This window comes from Dasypus novemcinctus, chromosome 2 (assembly GCF_030445035.2).
Source record: "Dasypus novemcinctus isolate mDasNov1 chromosome 2, mDasNov1.1.hap2, whole genome shotgun sequence".
Lineage (NCBI taxonomy): Eukaryota > Metazoa > Chordata > Mammalia > Cingulata > Dasypodidae > Dasypus > Dasypus novemcinctus.
Window position 1 is genome coordinate 49427462 of NC_080674.1, and position 22846 is coordinate 49450307.

The 22846-nt window shown below is 33.7% G+C and overlaps 1 protein-coding gene across 3 annotated transcripts in view; it reads right to left on the reverse strand.

Moving 5' to 3' along the window:
• Positions 1-22846, reverse strand: part of HCN1 (hyperpolarization activated cyclic nucleotide gated potassium channel 1) — a 479788-nt gene that overhangs the window by 188800 nt on the left and 268142 nt on the right. For all 3 annotated transcript variants that reach the window (XM_071208085.1, XM_058308804.1, XM_071208086.1), the window contains one exon: positions 21316-21477. In XM_071208085.1, the coding sequence (XP_071064186.1) occupies positions 21316-21477 (162 nt within the window). The remainder of the gene's footprint in view (positions 1-21315; positions 21478-22846) is intronic.

Consider the following 22846-nt stretch of genomic DNA (forward strand, 5'->3'; position numbering starts at 1 on the left):
CTCTGGTTTATTGGACTTACCCCACTCAGCTAACATGGAGTTGAAGAAGGTCAACCACCACACCATGGAGCCAAGAGTGCCTACAACTGAAAGCAGGAGGATTGCATCCAGCATCCATGTGGAATCTAAGCACCCTCTTGATATAGATGTGTAGTGGACACAACCAATCCAAGGTCCACAGGATGGAGGAATACAATATGGATTAGAGTGGACTTACTGATATTCTATTCATGAACTATTGTGATTAGTAATTGAAGAAAATGTGGCATTGGTGTGGAGAAAATGGCCATGATGGCTGCTGGGTGTGGGGAATGGGAGGAAGAGATGAGACGTGGAGGCATTTTCAGGACTTGGAGTTGTCCTGGGTGATGCTGCAGGGAGAGTTACCAAACATTGTATGTCTTCCCATGGCCCACTGGGTGGAACGTGGGAGAGTGTGGGCTATGATGTGTTCCACTGACCATAAGGTGCAGTGGTGATCAGAGATGTACTCACCAAATGCAATGAATGTCTCATGATGATGAACAAGATTGTTGCTGTGGGGGGAGGAGTGAGGTGGGGGGTGGGGGGGTATATGGGGACCTCATATTTTTTTAATGTAATATTGAAAAAATACAGACAAAAAAAAATAAGTATTTACAAACCTAACAAAAAAAAAAAAAAAAAACTTCCAAAGATGAAAAGCCCTAGACTAGATGGCTTCAAAGGTGAATTCTACCAATCATTCAAAGATGACCTAATCCAATCTTGCTAAAGCTCTCCAAAAAAACTGAACAGGAAAGAATGTTATCAAACTCATTCTATGAAGTCAACATCACTCAAATACCAAAACCAGATAAAGATACTACAAAAAAAGAAATTTACAGACAAATATCTCTAATGAATATAAATGCAAAAAAAAATACCTGCAAACCCACCAATGTTCATAGTAGCATTATTCACAATAACCAAAATTTGGAAAGAACTCAGGTGTCCATCAACTGATGAATGGATGAACAAATTGAGGAGTTTACTTACAATAGACTATTATGCAGTGTTAAGAAGAAATGAAGTCGTGAAACAAAGACAACCTGGATAAACCTGGAGGACATTATGTTGAGTGAAGCAAGTCAGACACAAAGGACAAATAATGTATGACTGCCCTTTTATGAACTAAACATATTTTGTGAAATATAAATATATTATGTGAGATATGAATGTGGGTAAAATTGAATATATGACTGTTTTTCTTTGAAGATGAACAAATGTAGGTTAATAATACAAAATGTTAATATCAGACCATAAAGAAAAACCAAAACCATTATACTAAGTGAAGGAGACACAGAGTATTACATATTGTATGATTCCATTTATATAAAATATAAATATAAATCAATATATAAAGATGAAATTAGATGGTGGTTATGTAGGACTGAGAAAAGATTGCTAGGGGCATGGAGTCTTTCTTAATGAAATTGTTCTAAAATTTTGGAAATGAATGTACATTATGATTATACTAAAAACCATTGATTATACACTTTGGATAGATCATAAGGTATGTGAATATATCTCATTAAAACGGATATATAAACAAATAAATAACTGCACAGATAGCCAGAAATTGCAGCTATGTACAGCAGGGGAAATATAGAGAGATTGCAATGATACATATCCACAATCAATAGCTTGTACTCTCTTACACTGTACACCACACAAAATAATATTTACATAATTTGCAGTACATAATACTAATTAGCTCTATCTGTGTAGAGATTAATTTATACTAAAAAATACAATTATTTGACAGACTCAAAAATCACTGAATAAATTCTTGGAGTTTGGGAAGAGGATTTGGCTCAACAGATAGAGCATCCGCCTACTACATGGGAGGCCCAGGGTTCAAATCCAGGGCCTCCTGACCCATGTGATGAACTGGCTCATGCGCAGTGCTGATGTGCACAAGGAGTGCCATGCCATGCAGGGGTGTTCCCTGCATAGGGGAGCCCCACGCACAAGGAGTGCGCCCCATAAGGAGAGCTGCCCAGCACAAAAAAAGTGCAGCCTGCCCAGGAGTAGCACCATACACACGGAGAGCTGATGCACCAAGATGACACAACAAAAAGAGACACAGATTCCCAGTGCCACTGACAAGAATATAAGCGGACACAGAAGAACACACAGCAAATGGACACAGAGTGCAGACAACAGGGGTGGGGGTGGGAAGGGGAAAGAAAAATAGATCTTTAAATAAATAAATAAATAAATTCTTGGAGGTCAAACACACAAACCCCTGGCAACATATAAGCAACCACACGAAGGTGTCAAATATTAGTCACAAGTACTATAGAGAGATTCACCAATTTTACTTGACAAGAGGGCACAAGCTATTACATATAAAGATAGTAGTAATGACAAAGGAGGCAAGGAGAATGAAGATTTGGAGGAGAGAATAATCTAAATCCATGTGAGAAAGAAGAAACCACCACCATGTAAAAAGGCTATGTAATGAAGTAGTGAGAGATGACATATTTGGGTAACTTGGGGAAGAGTTTTGCATGCCAATTTATAGAGTTGAAATGAATTAGAGAACTAGAAAGGTATCATTGGGGATGCTACATTAGAAAAGTAATGTAACTATTTTTAATGATTGCTTAAGAGATCCCTCTGACAGTAAGGGATGGTATGGAATCATGTTAGGAGAGAAAGGATGCAGGGAGATTGATGCAGAGAATACTATCTGTCACCTAAATATGAAATAGTGAGGACCTGTACCAGACAGATGTTTGGGAATGGCCGTAGAAGGTATGCACACAAAAGCATATGATAAACTGAGCTTTAGAACTCGATGAACTAGAATCAGAAATGAGTGATGATACATAGAGTTCTTGTAATTCTATGGGACTGAGAAAATAGATGCTAAGTATTTACTTTTCTGAGCTTGGGTAGAACAAGCTTCTTTCATTCCTTCTCTTCATCTGAAGAATGACTTCATTTCTCTCTGCTGTTAATTTGTATTTAACTGTTTTAATAGGTGTATTAGTCAGCCAAAGGGGTGCTGATGCAAAGAAATCTGTTGACTTTTAAAAAGGGCATTTATTTGGGGTAGTAGCTTACAGTCACAAGGCCATAAAGTGTTAAGTCACTTTCCTCACCAAAGTCTGTGGTCATATGTTGGAGAGGAAGTCTGCTAATGTCTGCAAGGGTTCAGCCTTCCTCTTCCTCTTACGGCTCTGTGGTCCCAGCTCCTTCCAATATCAGCTGTAGCCCGGGATAAATCTCGTTTTTCTCTCTCGGTGCTCACTTCTCTCCAGGTTCAGCTGCTCTGTTTTCTCCACAAGATCAGCTATAGACTATCAGGCTCTCTCTCTTCCCAGGGCCTCTGCCATATCTGTGTAGCCATCTCAATTCCTCTATGTTCTTCTCCTGTGTGTTTACATCCTGGGGCTCCAGCATCAAATGATTCTAACTACCTCTTCTGCATGGGGCCTTAACATCCTACTGATATAGCCCAATCAAAGTCTTAATCATTATTTAATCAAGTAAAGGTGAAACCTCTGAGTTTAATACCATCTAATATACCCAGAGGAACAGACCAGTTTATAGACATAATTCAATATCTATTTTTGGAATTCACAAATAATACCAAACTGCTGCAATCAGCAAAAGATGTTCTGATAAATGATGATGCATCTGATGGATGTGACTCCTACAATGTAATACTTACACTTACCGTGAATGCATTTTTGCTCTCCTCTTCAAGGACCATTTATTTGGAATGCTACAAGAAAATGAATTATGGAGCAATATAAATGGTCAGTCATAGAAAACTCTCCCTTCTCTTCATGGGAACAAGAACTTAAGCAGGTCCTATCTCCCGAGGGAACTTCATAAGCACGCACATTGGCTCACCATATGGAATCTGGAAAACTGTTTTATGTACTTAAATATAAAAATAAAAATTTATTTCTTTTCTAATCCCCTAATAGACTAAAGGGGAAGGAAAAAATAAATTATAGTACAAATAAGAGGAAAGTATAATATGAATTCAAAGTACAACAAACTTGGCAGAATATATGCCTAAAATATGAAAAACAGATTATGTTCAAGTACTCTTGCTGAACTTCAAATGTGAGAGGGTTAAATCCTTTTGCTAACCAGCATTTCCATGAGTTGACTTCTATCCAGCATGCTGATACTGGTCAGCTCCATTTTCTTGATATATTTTTTTTCCTAAGATGCTTTTTACTGCTGCCCATTTCTAGGATACCGAGAGCTGAATACATTGTAATTTTCTACCATCAAATATCAAAAAATCTAGTAGCTGTCCCCAGAAGGTAGTTAAATAGCATGCCTTTTCATTATTTTGCAAGCAGTGATCTCAAACTTTGCCCTTAAGTTAACTGTTAAAACAAATAAAAACTTCCGCAGTCTGCTGTGTTTAAGGTTAAAACTGAAGCCTTATATAACTGCACTGTTGAGAAATCTTTTTTCCTCTTTTCAAAAGATCTGAATTTTTATGTTTTCTCCAGATTCTGTTTAGCCCTCCCTTCTAGAATATTCTTAATTTCTCCTGAAATCTAGCTTACAAAACAGCCAGTTAGTAATTAGATTTAAAAGAGGTATAGATTTGGATGACGTAGTTGTAAAGAAAAGTTACTGTCTTATTGAATTGATTCAGTTATTACTGTTGGGAAAATGTTATAATATATGATTCAATATTTCAAATGTATGATTTCACTTAATTGTTTTTATATTTACTTGTGCTTACTGACTATAAGTTATTAATAGAATGTTTAAAGTTTTTAAAAAGTGTAAAATGCTTGTAAAAATAGAGGTCATCATAAAGTTTTAAATATAAACTAGGAAAACCCATATTTCAAATTAAATATTTATCCTTAAAAATTGATTAGTAAATATTGGTCAAACTGTCTGATTGAAATCATGGTACAATATGTGATGATGTTTCATAAAATACAAGGGACTATTTCCTGTCTCACTCAACTAATCCATGCTCTGGGAGAAATCCTCCTTTGCTAAGAATGTATGGAGATAGTTTTTGATTATTTTCCAATTTTGAAATTTCAGGGCATTATCTGGATTATGTTCCTGGCCAGTAAAATATGTAGTATGGTGGAAAGAAAGCAGCTTTGGGACAAGATAGTTCATAAGTAAAATTTTTGCTCAGCTTCTGACTAGTTGCTTTGCTTTGGTTAGGTCACTTAACCTCTGTGAGTCTCTATGCTGCTCTATGAAACATGGATAAAATTTGAAGAACCACTACAAGGGTTATATGAGATAATGAATGCAACTCCCCTGGCACATTATAGAAACTAACTTTTAGATATGTTTTAAGAAAAACTATTCTACATATTCAAGTGCAAAAATTAAATAACCCTATTAAATATTATTTTATGAGATGTATTTTAGCCAAATTCAAATTTTCTTCTATATGCTCAGTTTTTCTGTTACTGCTAATGAGTTTTGAATTTTTTTATTTTAATCTTGATTATCCATTTTTAGAATTATCTAGGTCCTTCTCTTCCTTTCCTCTCTAGGTTATCTGCTTTTGTTTATCATTTTAGTGCAAACTTGAAGCAAAGTAAAAACATTCATTTAAATATATGTCTATTTATCATGAACTCTCTATACAATTGTAAAAATGAATTAGATTAGTAAACTTTCTGTTCAAGTTGTTAATAGTTGATTTGTATAGATAGTTTAGTTATTAATTTAGACTTATTAGCAAAAAACCAATGTGCATTTTTAAACATTTTCTGTGATTTGTAGTTAATATCTTTCATTCATTATTTAATTCATACATTATTACTGTCCTGCAACATTTGAAAATCAATTTTTTTCTGGAGGAGACACAAAACAAGACAGAAAGACGTGAATGAGTGAAACAGTCCAAAAGGAGGGAGAAAAGACTGATTAGAAACAAAAGAGGAAAAACCAACAAAAAAAGATAAATAAAATATTAATGCCATATAAATGTATAAAATCATTTATAATGTAATGTCACACACATATATGTACATATACATACATAAAATCTAGAAAGGGAGGACCAAGACGAATAGAGGATTAAGAGTGAAATGGAAATGGAAAATTCTATATGCAGGGGATACTTTGTATACAAAAAATAATACTACCTGAAACTAAGGAGCAATTACTATGAGCTAGGTAACTTCTCTAAGAATTTTGAATGCATTATCTTACTTAAACCTCAAAAAGTCCTTAGCAGGTAGGAATTATAATTACCTTTATTTAGAGTTGATGGAGCTAAAACTCAGAGAAGTTTACGAGCACCCCAATGATCACCAAGTTTATAAGAAATGATGACAATTACAATCTCAAGATTTTGCCAATATTGCTACCAATTGTAGTTATGTATTGTTGCATAACAAGCCATTCCAAAACCAAATGTCTTAAAATAGCAACAGTCATTTACTTTGCTCAGGAATCTGAAATTTGGGTATAACTCAGCAGGATGGCTCATCTGTCCTCTGTGCAGCTTCAGATGGGGTATCTCAATTGGAACTAGATAACTGACTTTCAAGATGGCTCACTTATATGGCTGAAAAGTTGGTACTGGCTTTCAACTGTAACCTCAGCTAGGGTTGATGGCTGAGGAGAGAAAGTTTATCTCCTTTACAGGGGGAGAATGAGGACATGAGGTGGGTGAGAGATAAAGAAAAGAAGTTACACTCAATTAATTGAAGGTCCCAGAGGGTTGTAATACAATGCATTCTTTACGTAGACTATAAAATTTGGGAAACTAGAGAGAGTGAGCTGGAAAGCTAGAAGATGGTGGTCAGAGAGTGGGGTAATTGAGGTTGTGTAGAATTGGCAATGAAAATGTCTGAGTGAAGACCATGGAGGTGAGTGACCAAGGTTGGGGGGAGGGTAAGAACATTGGATGAGAGTAGTTCTAGGTGCCTAAAAAGTCACCTCTTTGCATTTTGTAATCTACAAGAAAACTAACAGGAATAGTAGTGAGCCCAGTGACAATGAGTCTGTAGCTGAGAGCTTCAAGGAACCTAGGAAAGTAGTTTAGTTTCCTAGATGGGGAGGGGAGGGACATTGGGCTTAGACTGCAAAAAGTAGTAGTAGAAAATGGGCTTGTAAAGACATTAACGCTTTAAGGAAAAAGGGTAAGGTGATGGTCTTATAAGAATGGCAGTATTAGAAGTCTAAAAAATATATTTACCTCTAGGAATAAACAAAAAACAAACACAAAAATCTCCCAATATATTTTGTTTCTTATAAGTTCCTAGATAATTAAATGAGTATAGAAAAACAAACCTCCAGTATTCATCATATTCTCTCTCATGGAGCAAATCTTAATGTATAAAAGCATGAACAATAACATCACCAATTATAATACATTACTTAAGAGTATCAATGAACTGACTTGCTCTTAACAAGTCGCGGGCTCGTGCATTAGTCACTGTTTTGTTTGTAGGAACTAAATCACAGCCACTTGTGCTTCTTACTCTTCCTTTTTCCTCTTCTGTGGCTATTGTGGCAAAGTGTGCAACTTACATATGCTTTGCTGAAGGTTAAAATGCTTAGTAAACAAACTTTTCCAAACAAGACAGTTTCCTTTTGTGAAGTGTAGCTAGAATGTAAAACATGTCTTTGTTTTCATAGTTGTGTCTTCACGGTTAGGTAAGTGTCTGATTTATAGAAGGAACTCAATCAATGTTTGTTGAATGCTTGAATTCAAATAGACAGAATGTCATACAGTAAAAACTGCAAAAACGGTTTACCCCCAAATCTAACCAATATGATCTGAAAGGGCAGATTAACGTATGCACAGTGCATTAGATTAAGAAAATTGGAATGGTATCACTGTGTCAGAAACATGAAGCACATATCACTAGTATAAATTCCTCACTCTCTACAAGGAGTATTCTGCAGAGGTGTCAGGGATCTGCATGTCTCATCTGGAAAGAACAAGAATAAATTAGTTTTAAGTTGCATAGGGGAGATTTATAGAATTAATATTGACCCTGGTGTCACAAGGCAATACCTCCATGGAGAGAGCAACAGTTTTTTAATGTTTATAAAATTGTATAAGATTATGGGTTCCTAATTATTAGTAACATCCCAGGAGAAATATCTATCCCAGCACTATTTCAATCTAGAAGGTTCACATCATGATGGACAGAACTGTCCACGGAGGGCCTTTGAAGTGAAATAAAAACTATAATTCTTTGTACAGTAGACAACAGCTAGTAATAGGAATCTAAAGGGAAAGTGGACTTGAAGAATCCAACAAGATAGAAAGTATTAAATTAAGGTAGACACCAGCATGGGAGCTTGGCATTTTCTTGAGAATAAATTAAACAGGATTATTCATCAGTATCCAAAGTTGTAGGCTGGGAGGCTATTTGACCAAAGTCTGAACAATGATGAAAAATATAGGTAATGTGAAAATAGTTAATTTTACCATATATTGGTACATAGAAGATTATATCACTAATGACTAATACCTTTGAGTGTTTATTCTGTGTCAAATATATTAAGTATTTTATAGGCAATGTTAATAAATCTTACAATAACCCAAGGTAGGGATGGGGGATAGGTCATTATTGGGTTTTTGATACTTGGAAAATGAAAATAGAGTATAATTAAAATGAAGTTCTATTATACAATGTATCAAACATATGTTCTAAAAAAATTACAGCCTTTTTCAATAAAAATAGCCAAAAGGTGACAAAGAGTAATGTAATTCTAAATCATCTTTGTTTCCTTAAAAATGGCACTTGATGCTTTGTCTTTATGTTAAGAATAATGTGAAAGCTTGAAGTTAATGTTTTTAAAAACATTCAGTATATTAGTGCAAGAATATCATTAATCATATTTTTGGTAAGATGTAAGAAAATATCTAGCTATTAAGTGTAATTCACTTGACAAGTTCTAAAAGCATATAATACAATCATTAAATTATGTATTAAAAATTAACGCTTACTAGTGAAGAAAAATCAAATAGTTCTCCAATTTACTGACATGAAGTCAATGAACAAAACTTAAATATGTTCAAGTTATTTTATTCTGCTGATATATCTAGTACAGAATTAGCAATAAAATATATATTTCAGCATCAAAAGTTCCTTAAAAATTAATTTGATATTAGTTTTGGTAATTTTTTTTTCTTTATCTTCCTCTGAAAAGTTAGTCACCCCAATATCTAGTTAATTTTTTAGCAATATGTAATATAAATGTAAAAAATAAATTTAAAGCAACATGAAAGATAAAAGAGAATGAACTTGCTTTTAGGTAAATAGGATTCAAGAAAACAACTTAAAAATCCATAAATAATTTAATACCACACTTTATATTCTGGAAAATGCTCTGTCTTAGTTTCCAGACTGCTTTGTCAAATACCACACAATTGGATATCTTAAACAACAGAATTATTGGCTCTCAGAATCAGAAGCTAGAAGTAGGTACCTTCTGTTGGGCTGGACTTCCTTGAGCTCCTTGTCTTTACTGTCATGTGCCCATGTTCTCTCTCTGTCTTCTAGGTTCCAGTTGACTTCCAGCTCCTCCCCATGGCTTTTCCTTTATAATATCTCCAGTAAGAGAATTAAGACTCACCCACACTCAGCTGGCCATGACTTAAGGAAAAGTAACATTTTCCAAAGATCCTGTTTACAATGGTTCACAACCACAGGAATGGAAGCCAGATTAAGAATTTTTTTTCTGGAGTACATAATTCCATTGTACCATAAATGCAGACCATTAGATCCTATTAATGACAAGGGCCAAATTTAATGAAAAATTACAAGGGTCTGTAAAAACAGAATAAACTAGGTATTCCTAACATTTTAGCAGAGGGGCAGGGGTGGGAGTGTGGGTACAAACACATTAAGAGAAGAAAAAGTACATGAGAACTTGATTACTTGGAATACACTGATCAGATTTTAAACGGTATTTTCTTCTACAGTCTTTAGAGAAAAGTTAATTTATATGAATACACAAAAACCTGATATTAGAAATGAACTCACTGATATAACACAATATTAATAATTATAAGAAAGCTATAAATTTTTTTCTTCAATAGAACATTTCAGGGGGAAAAAATCAGCAACAAATGAAATATCAACCTGCGCTCAAGAGAGGATGCATTTCAGAAGCTTTTTTTTAGAAATGAAAATAGAGTTTCTTGCTAACTAGAAAGTTCAATTGCACAAAAAACTCCAGCATTTGAGCATTTGATCTGGACTTTATGAATTAATCCACACATGCTTGTAAATTAAGGTTTAAGGCATGAGTTTTCTCCATACTTATAATTATTTAGCATGCATACATAAAGTACATGACTATAAGGTTATATAGACAGCTCTTGTGTGCAATATGCTATGTGGCTTCTACAAATGTCAATGAGGAAGGCTCCTTATGCCACAGACCTACAGATTTTATTTCATGTTGGCAGTAGATTACTCAAGAATTTTAGGGTTTGTCCATTTGGATTTAATTACCAGCACTCAACAGTTAATGATGAATTCATTACCTAAAGTCAACAGACTATATGAGATGCTCCTGATGTTCTCCTTTGCTGAAAGATTTGTTGCTTCAGGCAGACAGGAGGTTCTGCATTTCACCACACCTGTGTTACTCATTACAACTTCATACCAGAGGAGGTAAATCTGTTTCTGGTTAAGTCCACTAAAATTTTATATAGGCCTCTGTAGAGAGGTCACCAATTTGTATATAGTAATAATGAAATAATGAAAATTCATTCATGAGCTAGTAAAAAGAGTGATCGATAATTTGGGAAGATGTCCAAAAGAAAATCAATATTTTTCAATGTCTATTTGCCATGGCAAGTTAAATAATACATTTTATTTGACTTGTTTCTCCAGAATAATTTTGAAATATTTAAATAATAAAGCACTTTACTGAGTATCTAATCCATTAGTTTGTTAAACTGTGCTCCTAGCAATATTTATAAGACTTCTGAAGGTCTCGGAAGGATGGAAGCCAGAATTCCAGCACCCACTCCCACTTCAACCAGATCAGCTAGGCTTTTATTCACATATTTATTTATTCTACATATGGATCTTCCAATTTTTAAAAAATAAATAATTCTAATGTTAACTACTAATAATCTAACTACCCTCTTTTACAGCTAAGTAAAGAAAGGTCACTGAATATTTAAAAGACTAAACAGTGAGGTCAGGTAGAACTTGGATTAGAACTCAGTTCTCCTAATACTCAATCTAATAATTCCTGCTCTACGTAATACTGCTGGCTTAATGTTAAAATTTACCTGCTGTAGACTCATCAGATGGGAATAAACCTAATTAGAGGTCAGCTTACTTTTTAAAAGAAAAGCTGTTTGCTGCAAGTTTAAGTATCAATTGGAATTACACCAGAAAAGGAATGCTTAATTATACACATTAGGTTAATTATTTAATATGATATGGGCTGTAGGGGGGTGGGGGGCTGTGTGTTTCTTCATAAATAACTTGGTTGTATGTGTAAGTTAAATGTGTTAATTCAAACTTCCTGGAATGTGAAGGGTATGTATTAATTCAAGCTTAGAGTGTGGAGGATATGTGTTAATTTAAGATTACCTGGAGAGTTATGTGTTAATTCAAAACCTATCTAATACTCCGATAAAACACTCGAAACTCTAAGAAACTAACAAAAAGTCCTTTTGCATATAAGCACCATTTGACTCCCCACTCCTACATCCTTTGTATAAAAGGAACCCAAAAATCCTATTTGGGGCTCAGTTTTTATTAGGATAGGAGTTTGCTGAGTCTGGCTGGTCATAATAAATATTTCTTCTCAGCTTCTCCCATCCTGGCCTTCAATACTGCATACACCTGACTTCTCTCTCTCTACAACAAATACATATGAAAATATTAATAAATAAATTAATGAGATTTTCTCAAGTCACATAAGAAAGTTCCATTGTATTAGGGTCATCAACAGGAAGAAAGGTAAATTTCCTATCAATGAAATTCTGAAACACAAATTTTTTTGAAAACGTTTTAACTTATTAGGTATAAATTTCTTCCTTACAAGCTTAAATGTGTTTTTAATTTGCTTAATAATATTTTCAAATATATAATGAAAAGGCAAAATATATTTTGGTCTCTGTGAAATAGTCATAAATTCTAAAATTGTACTATTTGAGAAAAGATATTTTACTTTCAGTAATATATTTTCTTAAATCTCCTCCATATGCATTCGTGGTATATATATATATGATAAATTTGGCTTATTATACTTTTAAGCCTGGAAACAACTTTAAATCTTGAGAGTACCTAAGTGAAGCAAATCTGTATAAAGAGTATGAGAGCATATCAAGTGTACTCTCAGTGAAGGAGAAAAATGGCTTGGAGTCTTCTTGGGCTATGGTGACAAGAAGTCAAAAAGATAAGGCCAGATGCATCAGTTATCTTTTGTTCTGTAACAAATTACCCTAAAATTTAACATGTTAGAAAAACAAAGCGTTATTATCATTCAGCTTCTGAGAGTCAGGAATCTGTGAGTGCCTTAGCTGGATTACTCTCTCCCCAGAGGGCCAATCCAGAAATAAACTAGGGATGCAATATCTAAAGGGCAGGGAGATTCACCTTCAGCTCAGTCATGTAGTTGACAGCAAGAGCCTTCAGTGCCTCTCCATAGGGAAGTTCACACATGGTAGCTGTATTTCCCCAGAGCAAGTGATCAAAGAGAGAGGAAACCAAAGATGGAAGTCGACCTCATCTCAGAAGTGAAATACCATCACTTCTGCCATATTTTATTGGCCACACACATCAATCTTAGTACAATGTTGGGTTCGACCTATCACACCACATGAAAAATTAACAGGCTTACATGTCAAGTTCTAATCACCTGAAAAATGTGCCAGTCAATGGTTAAAACAGAAAGAAGAATTAAAACAAGGCATATATCAATAAAGTCCCAGCTCTTACATACAACTACGCCACTAAGATCTTTGGCATCTTGGGGTTATACGTGTCCAAGTCAAAGCTCAGCTCTATCCTTTACAGTGGATGATATTAACCACTCAGAGCTCCAGTTTCTTTATTAGTGATTAATAACGTATACATTAGAGGTTGCAAAGATTAAGATGAGGTACGTTAACAGGGTTCCTAAAAAATGTTAAAGCAAAGGACCAATTGGAAAGAGGTACTCACTTCAGTTTGGTCTACAGTTGGGTGTTTAATATGTTTCCTCTATCCCTTCAGAGTAATCTCAGTGAAACTATATTATGCACAGCTACAAAATACCTAACATGACAGCAATTATGTGAAATAAATCTGTAATGTTCTGAATACTCCTTAGGCACCATGAACATCTTTGCTTTGTTTTTTCTCCAGTCCTGGAAGAGATATTTCAACAGACAATGTGAGTGTATTCTCATTCAATAATAACGTTTTTAATAAAGCACTATTTCCACTTAATAAGCTGATTCCTTATGTTTTTAATTACCAATAGTTCATGAAATTGTCACTGGAACCTCACTAAGAAGAAATGATAAGGAAAGGAGTCAGGAAAGGATAAAAACAAAGCCTGCATGTATTTTCCTTAATACTAATCACCATGCTCAAAGGTATCTCTCTAATACAATTCCATATATATACCAGAGTGGAGATAACATAGAATTTCATGTATGAAAGATACATAATTATTGGGGAAATGTAATGATTTAAAGGGCCAAATGATACCTTAGTGTGATGGTTTGATGCTGAATCGACCCCAGAATATCATGTCCGTAAAGCTAATTCATTCCTCTGAAACTGTGAAGCAATTATTTCTGGTGTTAAGCCAACCCTTGTGTGGTATTTGTCTTAGCAGCCAGGAAACTAAGAAAGTGTTCTACATAGAAATGAGCAACGGATGACTTTATTTGAGAGGGATATTTTTGTCAAAATTTTAAAGATTCTCATATCAGCAGTAATAAAACAAAATACAATACATATTCATAAGACCAGGTGTTAATAGTTTGTTGGAAAGAGAGCCACATCCTTCGAAGATTCACAATCAAGGAATTCATCATGGTGATCTGTCATAGTGAGTGACATCAGTTTATGAACTAAAGTCAGCTACAAAGTAAGCAATGTACTACAAAGAGAAACACATAGTAGCACAATGAGCCTCTGTTTCCTGTTTTCATCATTGAGAAGATTAAGTGTAAAATAATGAAATCTCCTTTTATTCTCTTTAGCATATATTCTCTTTCTCTCTGCTAATATTCTTGGTAGATTTTTACAGTATGCAGATGTGTTTTAATGCTTCCTTAATACCGAAAAACTGTTAAATAATCAAATGACTTATTTGAGTAAAGTCTTTACGGAAAAACAGTTGTTTATTTATGTGGCACAATGTCCTTAATTTATCTTAAATAAGAATGAATTTATGAATGGATTTAAATTATCTTTGAAAGCATAATTTCAGGAATAAAAGATTACCAATGAGTAAAATAAATAAGAAGTGTAAGTATATAAGTATATAAATAAGAGGTATAACATGTATGGAAGATATTATTTGATGGCAGCAGTTCATTTCATTTATCAATGTTATTATTTATCTATTTATTTTTGTAAATAACTCCTTTGAAAAGTTTGAAAAAGAGATTCAAGTGCATACAGATTTTAAACAATGAAACATAGAAGCATGGAATAGATCTGGATGCAGTATTTATATGAATATTTTATGAAAATGACCCTTTATAAAGGTTTGTATTGCTTTGTCATTTAATTTGTAACTTAATGCATTGTGTGAATGGAGCAGTATTAATAAACACTTTAGTTTGATTTGCCTGATAACTACTGAGTACAGACATAGCAAACTTTTATTCCCTTAAGAACTGATAACCTAATTGAGGACAGAATTACAAAATTGCTAGACAGAATGTCATCTCATCATTAAAAAGAACATTAATGCTTTAGTTCCAGTTTAGAAACAGTGGGGAGAGAATTATGGGTACCACTTGAAATGGGATTTTTCCATACCATATCATAATTTCAGTTAGCTTCATAATGGTTTAAAATATTTTTTTAATTAGACAGGCTATAGGTTTATAGTAAAAAAAAAACCATGCAGAAATCACAAGTTTCTCATATTATACCCCCTCAAACACAGTTTTCCCTCCTAAGAACAATCTGCATTAGTATAGTATCTTTGTTACAATTAAATAAATAATATTATTATAAGACACTATTAACTATAATTCTTAGGTTACAATAGGGGTCACTGTTTCAGTTATAAAATTCAATACTTTAAAAAAATTTATTTTAGTGAAAGAAACAACCTAAAATTTTCCCTTTCTTCCACAGTCAAGTATATAATCCAGTCATGTTAACATGACAAATATGGAAAGTGAATCACTATTCTGTTATCAGTAAGTGTCCTGCCACATTGTCTTAAATGAAAATAAAATCTGGAAATAACTTCCATTTTTCTATTGTAATTCTTATTTGCTCAATATTAGATTCCCATGGATATTTGATATTATTTTATTCTCTGATATTTTTATTCAGTGTGGTTCTTCTTTAATTTTTTCTGACATACATTGTTGCCTTCTTTCTCTCTCTTTTTTTTAAGGAGGGACCAGAGATTGAACTCAGGCCCTCATACCTACCATGTGAAGCAGGCATTCAAACCACTGAGCTACACCTGCTCAGCCTTGTTTCTATACAAATGAAGAGCATTAGAAGCTCATTAATTTGGACTTCATTAATTTAGGGTATATTAAATTGCCCATGATTTGGTCTGATTATTATCTTTAAAGAAATAATTTTATGTATAAATTACTAAAGCGAAACTACCTAAGAAAGAGCATTTAAACTTGTAATGGAATAACACCTTCATAAATATATAAATATATTTATATATCTTATCATACCATTTATAGTTACCAATTGGGTTATAAAAATTTAATATTTATTTTTTTAGTTAGCAACCTATACAAAGTTGGTGTAAGATCTGTGGGAAGGCAGATACATATAAGGCACATTGCTTCTTTTCCAGAATGGCATCTCTCAAGACAGAATAATATATATATATATTCCTTGATATTGAAGCAAAATAAAATAGAATGAAAGACCATTGAGTTGACAAATTATTTTGATTATAATTTTACTAAAATCTATACAAATATAAAACTAGATAAAAGACTCTTATCATTCTTGTAAACTTAAAACAAAAATAAATTTACAACTCAAATAATAACAACATAACAAATCAATAAAAATACCTGAACAACTTGAATTTATTATGCTAGATGATGACCTTTGCTGATTCCAGGTGTTTACATATGCTATAAATATAGTACTGTCTATAATGGCACTTGTTTTGTAAGTTTTTGTAAGTTTTACACATTACTACACAAGTGTGCTAAGCAAGCTCAGTTTTCTAGCCTTTATGTTCATTTGGAACATTTTGTATAACACTTAACATGTTGTCATTTAGTGTTCATTTTGCATAAGTATATCATTTACTTGTTAAGCCCCAAAACTAAAATTATTTGAAGTAGTAGGTCATAGTGAAGCACACTTCAATTACAAAAGCAAATCTAGACTATAAATGTACATTATTTAGAGAATCACAGATTCAGAATATGCTTATTCTGGAACCTTGCAAACTATCACCAAGATGGAAACATGCATTTATAAGACTACTGATAGAATAATTGTATACTCCCTGAGAGTACACCTGCAAACTATAGTTATAGAAACATTTTTCTAGGAACTTTCTGTTTATCTGAAAACAGTTATCAATTCTGTAAAGTCATTAACTAAGTTACCTGAGCTATTTTAGATTAAGTCCAAATTAACATGCAAGTTTCAACTGCATTATTGTTCTTTATTTTCTTATATTCTTATCATTAATGTTTTATGATATTTATCATTTAAACCAAATACCATTACCACCAATCCATTTTAAAATAAAATAAGGCACTTTTAGTGTGATGTGCCTAAGGCCACAAAATGTCCTGGGAATGGTAGGATTTTAAAAATTTTATTAGGCATTAATTTTCTGCCTAATTCAATTTCTTTCACATGGAATTCTATACTTCAGACATTTACTTTTTGAATACAACAAAAGTAAATATTACAAATGTAGAGCAAGATTAATCCCTGTTCAAGTTGCAATTTGCAAGTCAGTATCACTGTCCTAGTCAATTCAAGTAGGGTACCAAGAGTGACAGACTTTTTAAAAAATTACATTGAAAGAATGATTTATAATGAGGATTTTATAAAGATTGAAATATAATTAATTGAGAAGAATTCAATTGACTTCTATGGAATGAAATACAGATTAGAAAAAGTTAATAATAAGTGTACTGAACAAATTACTAACAATACAATTAATTATATAGTTTAGTTATACTGTTGACTGGACTTTTCATCACAAGACATATGGATAACTAGCTAGTTGGATAATAGATATAAATGCAGCTATTTTTACAGGAAAAATCATTTAAATATATAGTATTTAATGATATTTCAAGATATAAATAATTAAAGGATGAAAGATATGGAAAAGCAGGAAGGTATACTAAATATTTACTTTAATAGCCAAATGTCTTAGTATAACTGCCACCCAGGAATGACTAGTATCGTATTCTTCATTCATCTTGGTCTGCAGTCTCAGTTTTTGTCTTCCCAATTTGATTTTGTCACTCTAACCTATATCACACATCACTCTTACCAATTTTTAGTGTCAGAGTTAAAATGCTGATTTTAGAGTGAATTTCTGCTGCAATTGGAGTGCTGTGACTGTAGATTTTATTTTTTATTATTACATTATTAATTGTTCATTAGACAAGACATTCTAATATAGTAGATTAGAACAGAAATTACTAAATCAGAGAAAGATACATTCTAATTTTGGCCCTATGTTCTACTACCTGTGTAACATTGGTTAATTCATTAACCTCTGAGAACTTCAGTTTTATGAACTGTATAATGGCTGATAACAGTGCTTATCCTATTTGGATGTAAAGACCAAATAAGATAGCTTATTTAAAAGCACAGAGACTTGTGTATATTAAACATGCTATAATCTAGGGTGATTTTTTTTCTTGTATTGAATTTGTGCTTCCTCTTTTTCACTTTATGTGTAACTACACGTTGCATAGTTTTGTTGTGATGGAAGGGTTTTTAGAACTCTATGGTTTTAGGATAAAACATATCTTCAAGATCAAATGAAGCCATATAGATTCCCCACTAGCACAAAACTGCCTTTTTTAAAATGTCTGTTTCCCCTTTTAGAGCACTAATATCCACAAAACAAAATAATTTCTTGTCCTTATATTTGAACATGGACTGTTTCCTTCCCTTTAAAATTAGCATTGCATCTGGAAATTATGTTAAATAAAAGAGACAGAAAATAGGAAGCAATTTCACAAGAAAATTTGTAGTAAAAATGACCAAGAAACAAGTTCAGGAAAGGTATCATATTGCATCATAGTGCAATAAAATCATGGTTGTGTTAAACCCCCACAAGTGAGTACATGCACATGCATTTGAAGATAAATGTAAAAGGCATTAAATATTTTGCTTCATTAAATATGCTAATCACTAGATAAACTAAGGAATATATTGCTCTATATTAAAATTATACAATTATATGCACTTCATGATATCAAAAGAGTTCCTTTGCTCTTTCAATGAAGGCAATTGCTACTTTTCTGAAAGATACCTAGGATAAATTTGGACATAATAATTATTTGAAAATTTAAAAATTGGTTAGTGGTAATGGCGACTCATCATGCATATTTTTTGGCAATAATGCTAGTGTTCTTATACTATACACTCAGTCAGCAGTCAGATTATAGAGCTGTTGCTCTTTCCTGTCCCCAAAATTATCTTTATTACTGTCTTTATCATTTGCTTACCCTTTCAAAGATAAGTGAAATTTACAGGTCTATAATCAAGGAAAGTTCACAGATTTGAAAGGTGAACTGATCAAACTCCTTCCTTTGTTTTTGTTTTTCAGTTATAGAATCTCCATATAGAACATTTCTCAATTAAACTTTCAATAATGAGTGACTAGGTTACAATAAATCACTGTGTCAGACACTGTTCTAGGCACTGAAGCTAAAGTGCAGAAACTACCAGGCAAATTTTTTGACCTATTACATTCTGGGGGGGGGGGGGGGGGGAGTACAAAAAACATAATAACAAACTAATGTCTACGTTGATGGTTAAGCTAATGTGTCAACTTGGCCAGGTAAAGGTGCCCAGTTTAGTCAAACAAGGACTGAACTAATGGTAATACAAAGGCATTTTATAGGCTCTAATCATCAGTGAGTTGATTGCATAGATAGCTGATTACATCTACAATCAACTGAGAAGATTCCTGTCAGCAATGAGTGACATCTCATCCAATCAGTTGAAGACCTTAAAAAGAGAGGTAATTTGAGCATTCCTAGAGAGAATCCCATCTCTACTTCAGACAGCCAACATCACCTGCGGAATTCATCTAGGGGAGTCCCTGGTTGCAGTCTGCCCTATGGAATTTAGACTTGTGCATCCCCAAGGCTGTGAGACAATTTTACAAAATTTTGTACTATTTACAGATATCTCCAGTCAGTTCTGTTTCCCTAGAGAACCCTGGCTAAAACAGGTGTTTTTAAAGATAAAATACAAACAAGTTGGTTGATAATTTAGATAGGATGATTAGGGATGGCCTCTATGAAGCAAGATGTTTAAGCAGATATTAAAGAAATAAAGGCGAGACCCAGGTCAATACCCTGTCCCAATGTAAAATGGAAGGATGTGGGAAACAAAGGCATGTTGTTTCCATAATAGCAAGTTACTTCCTTAACAACTGGGTCATGCTGTCCCTAGAGGTGCACGTGCAAGGAGATGTAACATCCTGACGGAACCAGGACTTGATAGCACAGGACGACTTGGGCAACAAGATTCATAAGTATATTTGTTTCAATAACATAATAGAACATTGTGAGCTTTGGTTTCTATCTAATCCACTGTATTATTTTGAATGAGCTAATGGTAATAGTTATCTAGAATAATTCCTGTCTAATGGTAATAGTTATCTAGAATAGTTCCTGCTTCTCACGGCCTGTTGGGGTATATAAGCAGGCCCCTGAGACTAATAAATTTGTGTGATGAGCTTGAGAAATCAATGCTCTCAGATCCCCTGATCCCAATCTCTCTTTATCTTTCATTCCCGATACCCTTTGGATCTGCGACTCCGACAGAAGAAATAATAAAAGGGAAGGAAAAAAGGAAGGGAGGGAGGAAAGGTGAGAGGGAAGAAATAGCAAAATGGAAGAAAGAAGGAAGGAAAGGAGGGAAAAATGGAGAACAAAAGAACATACTCTTTGACCTTAGTAATGAAAGACCCTCTTTACTTCAAATACAAATGCCAGAGATACAGCTTTTAGGAAGAAATAAAAGTCATATTTTTTTAAATGTTCAGGTTATTTTTATAATAATTAGGCAAGAAATCAATAATAGAAAGGTTTGGGAAAGGAGGATTTTTTTATTTATACCAAAGTTAAACATTGTGAAAATTCATAAAAACCATCTGCTATAAAATATCACACAGAAAGGAAGGCTATTTAAATGCACAGTTAACTTTAAATAATGTTTTATTAAAATGCAATAAAAGAATAAAATAAATTATATAAAAAGAATGCATATTTGTGAACATACACATAAAATATACTACAAGCATTCACTGTCTAAATTCTTTTGTGAATGTTGCACTATGTAAAACCAAAACACATGCTCTTAAGCTTAAATATGAATATGAACATTCTTAACCATGTAAATAGAATTTCTAGTTCAATAGTTTGTTTATATTTACATATATATCCTACAGGGTAAACTTAAAAGGCTACCTTTCCATGAAGTACACCTTGTCTTCCCTAGTAAGAAGTACTATCTGAAATACCATCACACTTTTTACATATCTCATTTTCATCCATATACATGTTTTTGTATGTATAACAATGCCTGCAATTGTATATCTTGTACATATGAATGCTGGAAAATGTTGAATGAAAGAAGGAGTGATTCTAAGCAGGAGGTATTTTTAAAAAGAATGTAGTTGTGTGTTTGTGTGTTCACCTTTGAAATAAAAATGTCTCAGTATATAGAGTAAGATATCTAGAAATAAATGCTGTAGCAGATACATCCTCAGGATTATTTTATTTAAATAAAAAGTTGTAGAAAAATAAACAACATACCTGACTTTGTATGCATGGAAGCAAATTAAGTCTTCTTTAAACATTTATGGGGAAGAAATCAGATCATTCTAACAAATATTTATAAGTGTTTGGCAACATATTGAAAACACAGATTATAAAAAATGATATGAATTACTTACAACCATTTCATTTAGAGACACCCAGCAATCTGGTGGGAAGTCCTGCAGTAGTGGCACTAAGAACTGAAGACAGCCATCCCAGTGGCATAGGAGCAGCATCATGCCGATGAGGTTAAAAATTCTCACCACTGCGCTGGCAAGATCATATGTCATGTGGAAAATCTATTGACAAAAATATAAAATCAATTCTTATGATCAATTTTCAAAAAACCAAGAATATAACCAATATCAGTAAGCATTGACATTGTTGTAATGTAACTTCATTTACTAAAAATATAGGAAGAAAATTCACAAATAGGAAAAAATATTTATTTACCCTCTCCCTGAGGCCTGGTATTCTGTTTCATGAGTCTCAAAACCAACTGTGGGATCTCCACAAGGAATACGATAAAATGAATTACATTTCACATTTTGAAGACCATTAGTTTACCAGTTGTTTCTATTCAGTGCCCTCTGGACAGTTTGGTAGAGCTTCTTTAAAACAAGGTAGCTGGGGCTACCTTGAGATTATTTTATGAATCACAAAAAAGGAAGAATGTCTTTGTAAACAGGTCTATTCTTGTGGGTGTGATGCCATTTGATCGCATTAAATTCACTTCAGGGCCTGTGATTAGATTACTTGATAAGATCAATTTAGTGTTACAGCAAAGCCAAGAGTTCTGAACCGTGGAAATTCAAAACCAGCACTCCCGAAAGGCAGATGAATAGATTTATTATCGGTGGGCCCAGAGGACAGTCAATCTCCAAATTCTGAGCCCCGTTTTTCAGTTTTCATAGGTTTATATAGGATTTCAGGTGGAATCAGCATAACTTTTATTCATTGGCTAACACACTGTTAGGAGAAATTTTGCAAGCAGGGGGGTTACAGAGGCAGAATGCAGCTGCGAGGTTGCGGGCTGATTTACAGAAGCGCAGGGGTGGACATCACTCATTTGATATCTCCCTGCCTGGCCATGCTTTCACAGGCTGATTTACAAGAGCAGGGGCAGGAGTCATTCACTTGATATCTTTCTACAAGGTCATTGCTTTCACAGGTTGATTTACTGAAGCGGGGGCAGGTGTGACTTATTAGGTATTTTGTAAGGTTACACTTTTATTTTCTCAACATTAGGACTTCTTATTAGACTACATCAGTGAAGTGGAACTCAGTTTGAGTCTCCACCCTTTTGCTGAATCTGATATGAAGGGATACCCAGAAAGAGACAAACACAGGAAAAGGAAGCTGTCATGTTTGATCCTGCCATGTAAGAGAGAGGCTTAAGCATGAAGCACCAAAAAGGCTGGTCCCACAAAGCAGCTCACAAGGAGATGACCCCTGCTATATGACTGTTAGCTTAAAACTGAACTTGGGAAGAAAGATGAACTGCTGATACTGATACAGGGGGCCTACAAAGAGACAAACCCTATGAACAGTTGTCCTCAGCTGAGCTCAAACCTTAGCACAAATTGGTGGCCATCTTGTTTCAAAACATGACAACTGACCTTGGTGAGAAAGCACCTCTGATGGTACCTTACTTTGGACATTTTACGG